Below are 13,474 nucleotides of genomic sequence, written 5' to 3'. Positions count from 1 at the left end.
ATATTTATACCCCTCTAAAGTCTCATTATTACAATATTATTTTTTTTTATAAGCAAAAGCACACTAGAGACTCTCACCTCCACATGCTCTTTGTTTCTTGGGTTTTCTTCTCTTCTTTTACCTGAATTTGAGAGAGTGATTACCTTGTATTTTCCAATTTTGATCCTGTTTTTCCAAGAAAAATTCCACCTTTTGATTGATTAATGGCGAATTCAAGGTCGTTGGGGAGTTCAAGGATGCAGAGTTGGGCCTGTGCCGGAAGTGCAAGGAATCAGCTGTGGATTTTAAGCGCAAAGGTAATGAATGCTTCTCAAAATTGGATTACTTGAAAGCTCTCAACTTTTTTCTTCAGATTTGTACAAATTTCTCGTTGATTATGCTTATCTTTTGCTTTGTATGAGTAATTTTCTTATCATTATTAAGTGTTGTTGTTGTTGTTGTTGTTGTTGTTGTTGTTCACTGATTGAGCAGGCATTGTGTTATGCTTTGATGGATGCTGAGAACATGGAAAAGAAATTTGTTGTAGTACTTTATGTAAACTGAGTTCTTCAATGCATGTGAGCTTTTCTCTTTTTTAGAGTGATTCTGTTCAATTTTTATTTTAATTTGATTTCATGGCTTAATAAATAGGGTAGGTTTCTAGAAAATTGGTTAAAATTTTCCTGTTGTTGGTGTTGGGTGGCAGTAATCAAAAGTTTGAGTTACTTTGAGAATGGACTGTTAAATTCTCATTTGTTTCGGAATTTTTTTATCTGATATCTTTTACAAGATTTATTATGACCATGGAAATGTGAAATTTTAATTTGGACTTTGGATTTATAGAATCAATGAATGACAATAATTTACTGCAATTGATGTTACCATTGCCACAAGATGTTTCTGTTCATTATTTTCTTGATTCCATTTTCAGACTTTTGGAAATCTATTCTTGCTCACTGATAATCATTACCAAGCTTAATTATTAGGTACAGAGAAATGTCAGATACTTTGACACACACAAACTTATGGTGATTTCATTGTGATCAGTGTAATTAAAAGGGCTAGGCGCTAAGTCATTTTATTGCCCAAGGCAAGAGGCACCATGAAAGGCCCACGCCCGAACAAAATAAAGTGCTAGTTAATAAATAACTATTATATATATATATATATATATATATAATTTTTGGAATAATTAAAGTCAAGCAAAGTAAAACTTTAAGTCAAACAAAGCATAGTATAAAGTCAAGAAAACACTTCTTAGATGTCTAGAACTAAAGCTTTTAGAGTGTAAATTCTATCTTCATGAGTCATTTAAACTAAGCTAGCTTCAACTCCAGCACTAGATTTAGAGTTGTTGCCTTTTCAATTTTCTCTAATTAATAAGTTAATCTCTTAATTCACTCATTATTTTTTAAAAAAATACTACTTAAATCACCTAGTTTTTCTCTCTTAAATTTATTTAGTAAGTGTGCCTTTTTTAAAATCACCTAGTTTTTATACCCTAAATTTATTTCCTTCCTTATGAGTAAGTGTGCTTTTTTTAAAATCACCTAGTTTTTCTCACCTAAATTATTTTCCTTCCTTATTAGTAATTGTGCCTTGTTTAAAAATACTTAGTTTTTCTCTCTTAAATTTATTTTTTTCCTAAATAGTAAATGTGCCTTTTGTAAAGTGACCTAATTTTTCTCCCCTAAATTTATTTCCTTCCTTATTATTAGTAAATGTGCCTATTTAAAATCCCAATTAACATTAATTGAAAGCATTGAATATAGAGCTAATACGAAAAAAAAGGACAGGCGCGCCTTTTTTATGCCTGGCGCTTGGCAAAAAGCGCTCGCCTCATTGAAGGCGCCTTGCCCAAGGGGTGTTGAGGCGCTAGGGCCTCGCCTCGCCTCGCCTCGTCTGAGTGCCTAGACGAGCGCTTTTCTCGCTTTTAATAACATTGATTGTGATGATTGCATGTGATTAGTCTTTCTTCTATGCCAATTTTTCTCCTTGGTGAACTGCCATAAATTTGGGATTTTAATGTCAGTAACTCATTGGGGTAAGATTATTGGTATATATAAATGTGTGTATAGAACTGCTTCCCCTTTTTTTTTTCTTTTCTTTCATGTTTTCTTGTTTCACTTGGGAGTATAAATCTGAATAGATGCACTTCAAGCACTTATTTCTGATTTTTCTAGAATACAGTTCTTTTAGAGGAGTCTTTAAGAGATTGCGATAGGGCAATTGCTACCGTGTCTTCTTATATGAAGGTAAATTTTATTACTATAATTCTCACTTTATCTTTTTGCTTATGTTTTGATGCGCTCAAATAACCAATACTCCCTCCATTTCTAAATACATGTCGTTTAAGGATGTTGCACAATAATTAAGTATAGCATTAAATTATCTAAACTTTAACATAAAAAACAACCAAATTACTAAATTATCCCTCTCTTGAAACCTTGTATTTTTCTTGGGACTATAAAAATTACACTTTTCATTTATACAACTTAGGAAATTGAAGATGGGTAAAATTGGAAAAAAAAAAGAATAAATATTGCCTTGATATTGTAAACGACAACTATTTTGGAATAATTTTTTTTTTCTTAAACCGACATGTATTTTGGAATGGAGGGAATATAAGTTAGTGCCCCTGGCCCTTGGCTATAATTTTGATATTGATATTGATATTACTGCCTTATGACCAGGCAATGACCTAGGGACATATTTTATCATAACAAATGACAATATGCTGTTGAAAAGAGAAAGATACTGTGTTTAATTATGTTTGATTTTGATGGCAAGTCTAACTTTGCTAAGGCTTATGGTGATGTAAAAAGAGTACATTGAGAAACTATATATGAGATACATAAATAGGATTGTGATTATAGAACTTAAAAGAGGATGTTTTTTTGGGAAAGAGGAGCGGGGCGAACCCACTAGAGACCCAGGGACGTGCACAAGCCTCGGTGGAACAAGTGGGGACGGGGCCGCACTCACGTGGGCGCTGGAACCACCCGTACACAACCACTATTCACAACTCCCAGAAATGTGCCCTCAGCCGAGAATCGAACTCTCACCACTCGGTGAGAGCTCTATCGGCGACCCGTGTACCAATAGACCTAACTTAATGCTTTATCTATCATCCTCTTTGTTCAGATTTATCGAACTATAAAATCAAATCAAAAAGTGAAAAGACACTATAAAACCTATAAAAATTCTAAATGGAAAGCTATCTAACCCAGATAATAGAACAAAGATTCTAATCACCCAACAAAACTAAAATTCCATTCAAATCTTAAAGGAAAAGAAGGAACTCCATGAAAGACCACAACAAACATTAAATTTTTGCCATTGAATAGCAAAATCAAATCTAGAGTAAAACTCAAAGTTTAGAATAGGCCACAACACATGGATGGGAACAAAAACATCCCCATCTCAATTGTAAAACATAAAAATCAACAAGCCTTACTTGGATGAATAACAAAGGAAGAGCAATTAAATTAAGGTGGTAGTAGTTTTTATTTTTTTTGGGAAAATTGCATATATATACACCTATAAAAGATTATATTTGTGTGTATATCCATGTAAATAATACAACTCCATGCAACCTCATCTTTTTGAGATTTGTCAAGGTCACTTGAACTTGAAAGTACATTATTTATAAAGATATACACAATTTTAACTTTTTTATATAACAATAATAATAATAATAATAATAATAATAATAATAATAATAATAACAATAATAATAAAAAGAATTTGAACTTTTGCTGAAGTGGGACTTTGGTGTCATAATTAACTTCGCAACAATATTGAGAAACAAATCCCATAAAATCTTCCACTCCTAGATAGTTTCACTTCTGTGAAACAAACAGGTGCCACCTTAGGTTGCAAAAATTTAACTAAAATTTAAATTGAATTTATTTTTATCAGTGCATGATAAAAATGTTAAACATAACTTCTAAATCTAATCCAATATACAATGTAACCAAAGGCAGAAGTTTAGGATTGGTCCCTGATCTTTATCCATAATTATGATAATATTTTTATTGTAATCCCTTAATAATATAATTATATTAATTTTATACTAAAATTTTATGTAAAAGTTTAATTTATTCTTTTGCAATTTTTTTTAACAGGATTAAACATTGATTAAATAAATTACCACATGATGGACCAAAATCAATATTTGCATTCAATTGAGGTACCAATTGTGAATTCTCATCATAATTCTATTCCAAGATTACTACATTTAGTTGGAGAACATTGAAATGGATTTAGAGATTAAATGCCCCATGCACATAGCCGAAACTCTGACCCAAACTCTAGATTTTGCCAGCATAGAAAAACCCTAGCTAGTATTTCAATCTCACATTCTGATATCTTCTTCACCATAAGATGTCTTGGAGCTGATAACCTGAAGGGAAAGATATTGCAAATCTTTGCAAGTAGTGAACCTAAACATCATTCTTGATATGTTTAAAGATTCTAATCAATGTTTTCTTTGATCTTTCCTATCAACAGGCTCAAAGTTCTGTATTCCATGGAGAATTTCTAGTTCATGAGGTACATATTTCAGATTGTTTGTTTAATCTTTACAATGTTATCAATAGTACATGTTATGCTAATGAAATCTGTGTAATTACCATTCACTCTAAAATTATAGGGCACACATTTCATGTTGTATACTTTTATTGTGGTGTGTTTTAATGTTGATTTTTGACTTTCATGGGTAATTTGTGTGTTTTTGTCGACTTCCATGCTTGATTTCACAGCAAAAAAATGTACTGCCAGATGTAAAGTAATTTTATGAACAAAAACTGTTCACACAATTATTTTGGAAGCTTGTTCAACAACCGGGGTGAGTTCATGTGACTCTTATAGGCTTTAATCCTTTCATGCAATAAACATTTTGGTGAAAGATACAAAAATTGTTGGCTACTAGAATTTCATTCTATCATTTACCTGAATGCCGAGGATAACCTCTCTAACAACGAATCTGTAAACTCAAAATAAGCATACCTTACACTATCAATGGACAACAGAATGCCCCATACAACCCAAAACCCTGCAACAAAGCCGAGAATCATACTGATATAAAATTCCAGCATTTTGGACTCCTCATCATCTTTGATTGGTAGTGTGGCAGAGTGTGTCTCATTCTGTTCACATTCTTCAAGTGGAGGCCCGCAAAGAGCAGAATTGCCTATGTACATGGATGGATCATTAAGTGTCTGAAGCTGGTGCCCGGTGGGGATTCTTCCCGACAAATTGTTGTAGGACAAGTTCAACAGACTTAATGAAGTCAAAAGAGAAATGCTTGAAGGAATCGAACCGGAAAGATTGTTTCTTGAGAAGTCCAGAGACTCTAGCAATTCCAACTGACCAATATTTTCTGGCATCTTCCCGGTCAACTTGTTACCAGAAAGATTCAAGTTTTGCAGTCCATAGAGATTTGCTAATTGATGAGGAATATTTCCTGACAAAATATTCTCTGAAAGGTCTATGCTTGCCACATACTGAAGATTTTTGGTGTACTCCATCTTCCTGCCTTTGGTTACAAGCACCAAGGTATCACTGTAACCAGAAGGGCCATAATTATGAAGACTACTTTGCACAGCACCTTGCAAAACTTCCATCATCCTTGCTTCTGGCTTGTGTGTCTGTGCCATTGCACTGATGTTACCCAAGCTACTTGGTATGTTTCCTGATAATTTATTACCGGCAAGGTCCAATATCTGCAGAGAAGTGAGAAGGGAAAGCTGTGCAGGAATGTTGCCATTAAACATGTTTGATCTTAACCGGAGAATTCTAAGGTACAACAGTGATTCACCAATCCAAGTTGGTATCTCTCCGGAGAGTTTGTTGTCACCAACATCAAAAGTTATCAACATGGTGCAACTTTTTAAAGCCGTTGGTAACTCTCCATGGAAAGAGTTGTTATTCAAATGCAGTGCTTGGAGCCAACTAAGTGTTCCGAGGCTGCTTGGAATTTTGCCAGTTAGCTTGTTGTTTGCCAGGTTTAAGCCAGACAAATCTCCAAGATCAGCCCAACATTCAGGAAGTTCACCGGATAACAAGTTGCTAGAAAGATCGATGACAAACATATCGAGGTAATTGCATATGGAGTCAGGGATTGTGCCATTGATGATGTTATCGGTGATAATCAAATGAGAGAAAATAAGCATTGGCTGAGCAAAGAGGGGAAAAATAGTGCCTGAAAATGCATTGCCTGTGAAATCTATGTACTCAATGCTAGCAGGTAAGCCAGGCAATGGTCCCTCAAATTGGTTGAAACTTAGATCAATGATTGACATGCTAGCATATTTCAGTCTTCCCGGGACCTCACCGGCAATCTGATTGTGAGAAATATCTAAGAGAAAGATGTGTTGATCATAGTTCCAAATCCAATCAGGAGCTGTGTCATTGATTTCAGCATAGGATAAGTCCAGTATGTTGTAATCCCTCTGTTTCTTCAGCCATGGAGGAAATTTCGGTCCAATTCTGCAGCGCCGCAATCCGATGAGTCTTAATCTGAATGGTGGTTCCCAATCAGAACTCATGTTAAACACAAATGAGTTTGAGCCCAAGCTCAGGTGTTCGAGCTTCGATAGATTCTGAAAGTGTACTTGTGATATTATTCCGGAGAGTGAATTATGTGAAACATCAAATAAATTGAGCCTGGAGAGCTGCCCCATAGTCTCTGGAAGAGTTCCGTTCAGTGTGTTTTGGCTCAGAAAAAGACTTCTCAGTGTAGATATGTTTCCTATGGATGCCGGAATTGAACCTTGAAGCAAGTTGCTGCCGAGATCAAGATATGTCAGAACTTTGAAATGCGCTAACCAATCTGACAAGTTTCCCACCAGATTATTGCCTCTCAGATTCAGAATCTCCAGAGTACCTCCAGCACATTCACTTGAAATTGTTGCTAATATGGATACATCATCAGTGATGTTATTAGATGATAAGTCTAGAATCCTGAGATTGCAGAGTTTTCCTATGGATTGCGGGATACCACCGAGCAGTTCATTTTTCCTGAGTTGAATGACCTCAAGAGAAGTCATGTTTGCAAAAGCATCAGGTATAGAGCCTCGTATTTGATTAAATTGAAGGTTAATACACTCAAGCTTGCTCATGTTAAAAAGCCAGTTAGGAAGCATAGAAACGAATTGGTTGTTTGAAAGATCAAGACTAGCAAGAGATGTTAAATTGGGAACTGCAAGAGGCGTTGTAAACTCTTTAAGCTGACAATTTGGAAAATATAAAACTGATAGAACAGGAAGCATGTTAATTGCATAAAACCAATCATCAGCGTTTGCAAGGTTCACGGAATTCATATCAAGATATCTCAATGAAGAAAGATGAGAAAGCCATTGAAGATCATCAGCATATAAAGTATACCAAGAATAGAATGAGTTCAGATCGAGGTACTGTAATCTTGAGAGATTCCCGATCTGTGAAGGTATCCTCCCACCAAAACCGGCATTAGAAAGGTTAAGATAGCTTAGGCCTTGTATTGAACCAATGAATTCAGGAATGTCAATTCCTCGAAAATCATTGAAGCTGAGGTCCAAGTAATTCAGATGCTTCAAGCTGAGCAAAGGAGTAATCTCGCCACTGAGACGCCAAGAGGTACTAGGACCATCAAAGAGATGCCGGTATCCAAGGTCTAAGCTTACAACATGCTGGGTTTCATTGTCACAGATGATTCCTCTCCAGTTACAGCATTCACTACCTTCCCATGAAGAGAGAAGGCTATGAGGATCTCTGAGACCTTCTTTGAACTCCAGAAGTGCTGCTCTTTCACTCTCTCTGCACCGAAGTTTTGATTGGTTGATGCAGAGTGTTGGGATTAGAAAGCCAAGCAGAAATATAAGTTGAGCAGAAGGCACAAAGATGAGGAACTTCTTTTGGAGTTCCATTGTGCAACAATAGAGAACGATGCAAAAGTATGTTAGCAAACACTAGATTATTTATTGCAGCATGGTTAAGAAGTCAACATTACACTGAATTCCAATTTCACTTATGCCTTGCCAAGAATGTGTTTTATATTGTGGCCTTGGAAGAGGTCAAATCGGACTGAAACATAATATAATTCATTTGACTATGTGAGGATTTCTGAAAAACCAAGTTGGAGAATTTTTAACCCATTCATAACTGCTTGTAATACATCCCCTTCCATGTGAACATATAAAAATAAGTCCTAGATCAAGTCATTAGCATAGCAATTATATGTGGTTCTTCAATTGTGGGCATCACAATGTGTTTGTTTGAGGAATAAAATAAATAATCCTACGTCAAATAAGGGAAACAGTCTTACAAGGATGTTGGAACATAGTGAAGGACAAATCTTTAAATGGGGAGAGCACATCTCCAAACTGAAAATTTTAACACATGGATCATTATCAAACATTATATGTTCCCTTCTCCTTGTTCCTTGCAACTAAGGCCATTGACAAATTCATTGTATAGGTTGAAAAAGAATTGAATTTCTGTCTGTATGTGGGTCCCCCAAATATCTACATGAATAAAAAATTGAATACATAATTGGACTAGAATTAAAAAGATTATTATGCAAAAGGATATGTTGTGAATAATAGTTTCTATTCTTCAACATCTTTTAAAGATTCAGACTTTGATCCATGGTCATCGTCAGAACGGCACCAAAGTTCTTCCCCTTACGGAAGACCAAGCTATATTTGACAAATCTCATATGGGTAGAAATAGAATTTAAGCTTTAACGACTTTGCAATGGACTCTTGAATTGGCTCATTCAAGTATCGTCTTTGGATTTGATGTCAGATGTGCCAGATTTTCTTGTTGTGTATCTCTAGCAGATTCAATTAGTCCTTATAATTAATGTCTTTACATATGGTAAATAATCTTTACCTAGTGCATGTTATTTAATTTTCTGGCATCAAGAACTAGTTTTCTTCGTCTTCTATTCACTTTTCTCAGTTTTGTTGACGTTCTTCTCATATATATATATATATATATATTGGGCAAAACTGCATTAGTTAACCATTTCATAACATGTGAAGGAATGCCATGAGGTTAAAAGTTTAGAAAATCCAATGATCATTGATTTAGTATGTTTCTCCTAATCTATTCTTGTGGGAAAACAGAGACGGTTCAACAATTCTTTCACATTCAGGATAGCTAAAAAATTTCTGCAATTTTTAGTTTAGCTAGCATGTTTAAACCAAAGGGTGAGAGAGTTAGTGTTCACATGGTCCTGTACAGTGTTACTGTTCTTATGTGCAAGCTGGTGTAACTCTTTGGATGAGGAACACGGCCTCCAAGTTACTGTACACAGGCATGTTAATGTACATTGATACTGTATACTTCAGGAATTTGGGTTAGAGCAATATGATTTCAAGTAGGGGTGTGTTTAAGTCTGTTTATCTTTTGGGATCTCGTTTTTTACGGAACATGACCCCCAACACAAGTGTGTTGGGAGCCATAAATTGGGATCTTAAAATCCTCCCAATATTAGATGAAGCATGGGAGAGTGAAGAAAAATGAGAGGGTGAGAGCACTTGAAGAAGAAGGCTTGAGATCGGTCAATAATGAAGTTGAAATTAGAGGGTGAGAGCAATTGGGGATCTTAACATGCACATACATTTACTCTTGTGTTATAAGGATGCCGTGAAGAGTGAACATTTTTATTTAGCATAATCAACTTTACAGAGACAGCAACCATTTGAGTTTTTCCAAGTAACTTATTCTTATGATTGTTGTCTTCCTTTCTGTTCATTTTTCCACAGATAGTGCAAATAACCAATCAATGAAGACGAAATAACGATTCCTCAATGTCTCACAGAGCAACAAAGTACCCCATATAGCCCAAAACCCTGCAACAAACCCCAGAATTATTCCAATATAGAACCCCAGCATTTCGGATTCACAATCATCAATTTCACCACCACAAGCGCGTTGTGTTCCATTGTATATCTCATTGGCCTTGCAATTTTCAAGAGGAGCACCACAAAGCCCAGGATTGCCAATGTACATAGATGGATCATTAAGTGTTTGAAGCTGGTATCCTGTGGGAATTCTCCCAGTGAAATTGTTGTAAGATAGATTCAAGTGACTCAATGAAGTCAAAGATGACATGCTCGAAGGAATTGATCCGGAAAGATTGTTTCTTGATAAGTCCAGAGACTCTAACCATCTCAACTGACCAATGTTTGTGGGTATATTTCCTGACAACTTGTTATTAGACAAATTCATGCTCTGCAGTCCATAGAGATTTGCTAATTCTCTTGGAATATCACCGGAAAAATTGTTGCCAGAAAGGTCTATGCTTGCCACATACCCGAGATTCTTGCTGTACTTCAACTCCCTTCCTTTCATGACCAGTGACAAACTATCTGCATAGCCCGAAGGGCCATAGAAACCAACACTAGTTTGTACATTACCTTGTAATACTTCCATCATTCGCTCTTTTGGCTTGCGTGTCAGTGCCATTGCAGGGAGATTACCAAAAATGTGGGGTATAGTTCCTGATAGACTATTACTGGCGAGGTCCAATATCTGAAGAGAAGTTAGAAGAGATAATTGATGAGGAATGTAGCCATAAAACATGTTTGATCGCAATCGGAGAATCCTCAGAAATGGCAGTGACTCACCAATCCAAGTTGGTATCTTTCCTGAGAGTCTGTTGTTGCCAACATCAAGTGTAACCAAGCGAGTGCAACTTCTCAAAGCAACAGGGAGCTGCCCATGGAAGGAATTGTTATCCAAATGCAGTGACTGAAGCCAACTATAAGCTCCCAAACTGCGAGGAAGTTGTCCGGACAGATCATTGTTCGCAAAGTTCATTGCTGCCAATGATGCAAGATCACCCAAACATCCTGGGAGCTCTCCTGACAGGAGGTTGTCTGAGAGATCAAGAACGTACAGCTCCAAGTAGTGACATATGGATGCAGGAATTGTACCATGAATATGATAGCCTGACAGAAACAAATGAGAAAGTATCGGCATTTGTTCATTGAAGAATGGAACAAGAGTCTCCGAAAACAAGTTGTTAGAGAAATCAATATATTCAATGCTAGAAGGAAGAGAAGGCAAAGGGCCATCAAGATTGTTGAAACTCAAATCAAGGATGTGAACAACGTGGAATTTCAGTTTTGTCACATTTCCAGCAATCCGATTTTGAGAAATATCCAGCATATCAATCTCTTGAGATAATGTCCACAACCATTCAGGTACAGTATCATCAATCTCCGAGTATGACAAATCCATGATAAAATAATTCTTTTGTGTTTGTAGCCATGGAGGAAACTTGGGTCCGAGTTTGCAACTGCTGAGCCCGATAAATCTCAGTCTGAATGGAGGAATCCAGTCCGAGCTCATATTGATTGCCAAGGAGTTTGAAGCCAAGCTCAGCTGCTCCAACTTGGAAAGATTTACAAAGTGAACTTCGGACACAACTCCGGAGAGTAAATTATAAGGAACATCAAGCAGAGTAAGCTCTGAGAGACGCCCGAAGCTCTCAGGAAGAGTTCCATTAAACATATTGTGGCTCAGAAAAAGATTTGTCAATGTAGATATGTTTCCTATTGATGGTGGAATAGAGCCTTGAAGCAAGTTGTTGCCAAGATTAAGAATAGACAACATTTTCAACTTCTTTAACCAATCTGACAAGTTGCCTGTCAGACCATTGCTTCTAAGATTTATATTCTCCAGAGTGTCACCAGCGCAACCACCTGAAATTACTGCCAATGCCAACACGTTATCGCTGATATTATTATGTGAGAGATCGAGTGATCTCAGGTTGCAGAGTTTGCCTATGGATTGAGGTATAGGTCCATGCAATTCATTGTTTCTGATTTGAATGATCTCAAGAGAACTCATGTTTGCAAAAGCATCAGGTATAGAACCTTGGAAGTGATTGAACTGAAGGTTAAGGTATTCAAGGCTGCTCATGTTGAACAACCAGCTTGGGAGCATGGAATCAAATTGGTTGTTGGAGAGATCAAGAGTAACAAGAGATGTGAGATTGTGAAACAAGAGTGATGTCGGCATCTCTTTAAGCTGACAATTGGGTAGAAGTAAAACCGATAAAGAGGGAATCATATTAATTGGATGAAACCAATCATTAGTCTTCGCAAGGTTCACTGAGTTCATATCAAGATATTGCAATGAAGAAAGATGAGAGACCCATTCAAGCTCATCAGAATACAAAGTATGCAAAGAATAAATTGAGTTCAGATCAAGGTACCGTAAACTTGAGAGATTCCCTATTTGTGCAGGTATCCTCCCACTGAAACCAGCATTGGAGAGATTAAGGTAGCTGAGTTCTAGCATTGAGCCTATGAATTCTGGAATGCTAATCCCTCCAAAATCATTGAAGCTGAGGTCCAGGTAATTCAGATACTTCAAGCCGAGCAGAGAAGGACTAGTGTTACCACCAAGACGCCAAGCAGTACTAGGACCATCAAAGAGATGCCGGTATCCAAGGTCTAAGCTAACAACATGCTCGGTTTCATTGTTGCAGCTGACTCCTCTCCAGTTGCAGCAATCACTACCTTCCCATGAAGAGAGAAGGCTATGAGGATCTCTGAGGCCATCTTTGAACTTAAGAAGTGCTACTCTTTCACTCTCCCTGCACTGAAGTTTTGATTCATTGATGCTGAGTGTAGAGCTTAGAAGACCAAGCAGAAATAGAAGCTGAGCAGCAGCAGCGGCAAAGGTGAGGAACCTCCTTTCCATTAAGCAATAATATAAAATCCTTTTTTCCTGCCAAGAATGTTAGTAAATGCTCAATTATTTATTGCATCAAGGTTGAGATGTCAAAACTGAAAGACCACCATGTCGTATGCTGTACTCATAAGAGAACTTTCCTGAGTAACCAAAGGCCAAGTGGGTCAGTCATTGGACCTTATGCATGACTTCTAATCATAGATCTTAGTAAAAATGCAAGCTGAAAATTCCTTTTTTGTGGGGTGGTATTCCGAGGGTGCTTAGCAGTAACGTGACGGCATAGGTAGAATACAGTAAATGACACTTCTCCTTCAGATAAGAAGAGATCACAGCTGCAGACACAAAATTCTAGTTGTAAATGTCTTCCGGTCATAGATATTTACTGACATTTTTTTTTTTGCAGCTGACCAAGGTAACTGACAAATCTGCTAAGCTACAAAATAGAATTCAATCTTAGTGACTTCACAAGTATCATCTTTGAATTTTGTGCCAGATGTTTAATATTATTATGTTGTGTATATGTAGCAGATTCACATAGTCCTTATAAGTAAATGCTGTCACATACGATGATTATTTGCTCTTATAAAACGTAAGTAAGCTAGTTTGTATTCAGTTTAAATGCTTCCCAAATTTCATGGTATCCAGAACTAGTGTTCTTGATCTTCTATTGACTTTTCTCAGTTTCACTGATTTCCGTCTCACACATTTGTATGCTGGACATGATTAGTACAGTATTGAGGATAAATCACTTGAGCTCAAGAAACAAAAAATAACTATGTAAGAAAGTGAAATCATGATA

At 36.5% G+C, this 13,474-nt stretch overlaps 3 protein-coding genes and 1 long non-coding RNA gene across 4 annotated transcripts; 1 reads left to right on the top strand and 3 right to left on the bottom strand.

Moving 5' to 3' along the window:
• The first annotated feature begins 92 nt into the window (after positions 1-92).
• On the top strand, positions 93-4,627 carry LOC120275638. The gene is made up of 3 exons (XR_005541124.1): positions 93-296; positions 2,170-2,234; positions 4,492-4,627. It is a non-coding gene; the product is annotated as an uncharacterized LOC120275638 (long non-coding RNA).
• A 301-nt stretch (positions 4,628-4,928) lies between these two features.
• LOC120275587 (receptor-like protein EIX2) lies at positions 4,929-7,889 on the bottom strand. The gene has a single exon (XM_039282210.1). The coding sequence runs from the start codon at positions 7,887-7,889 to the stop codon at positions 4,929-4,931; it is 2,961 nt and encodes a 986-aa protein (XP_039138144.1).
• Positions 7,890-9,720: 1,831 nt separating this feature from the next.
• On the bottom strand, positions 9,721-10,437 carry LOC120275586 (receptor-like protein EIX2). The gene has a single exon (XM_039282209.1). The coding sequence runs from the start codon at positions 10,435-10,437 to the stop codon at positions 9,721-9,723; it is 717 nt and encodes a 238-aa protein (XP_039138143.1).
• LOC120275637 (receptor-like protein EIX1) lies at positions 10,407-13,462 on the bottom strand. The gene is made up of 2 exons (XM_039282266.1): positions 10,599-13,462; positions 10,407-10,503 (listed from the first exon to the last, which is right to left on the bottom strand). The coding sequence occupies exons 1-2, from the start codon at positions 12,682-12,684 to the stop codon at positions 10,484-10,486; spliced, it is 2,106 nt and encodes a 701-aa protein (XP_039138200.1). The 5' UTR covers positions 12,685-13,462; the 3' UTR covers positions 10,407-10,483.
• Positions 13,463-13,474: the final 12 nt, after the last annotated feature.

This window comes from Dioscorea cayenensis, chromosome 14 (assembly GCF_009730915.1).
Source record: "Dioscorea cayenensis subsp. rotundata cultivar TDr96_F1 chromosome 14, TDr96_F1_v2_PseudoChromosome.rev07_lg8_w22 25.fasta, whole genome shotgun sequence".
NCBI lineage: Eukaryota > Viridiplantae > Streptophyta > Magnoliopsida > Dioscoreales > Dioscoreaceae > Dioscorea > Dioscorea cayenensis.
Note: the sequence above shows the minus strand (reverse complement) of the source record. Positions and strands in the feature narration are given on the sequence as shown.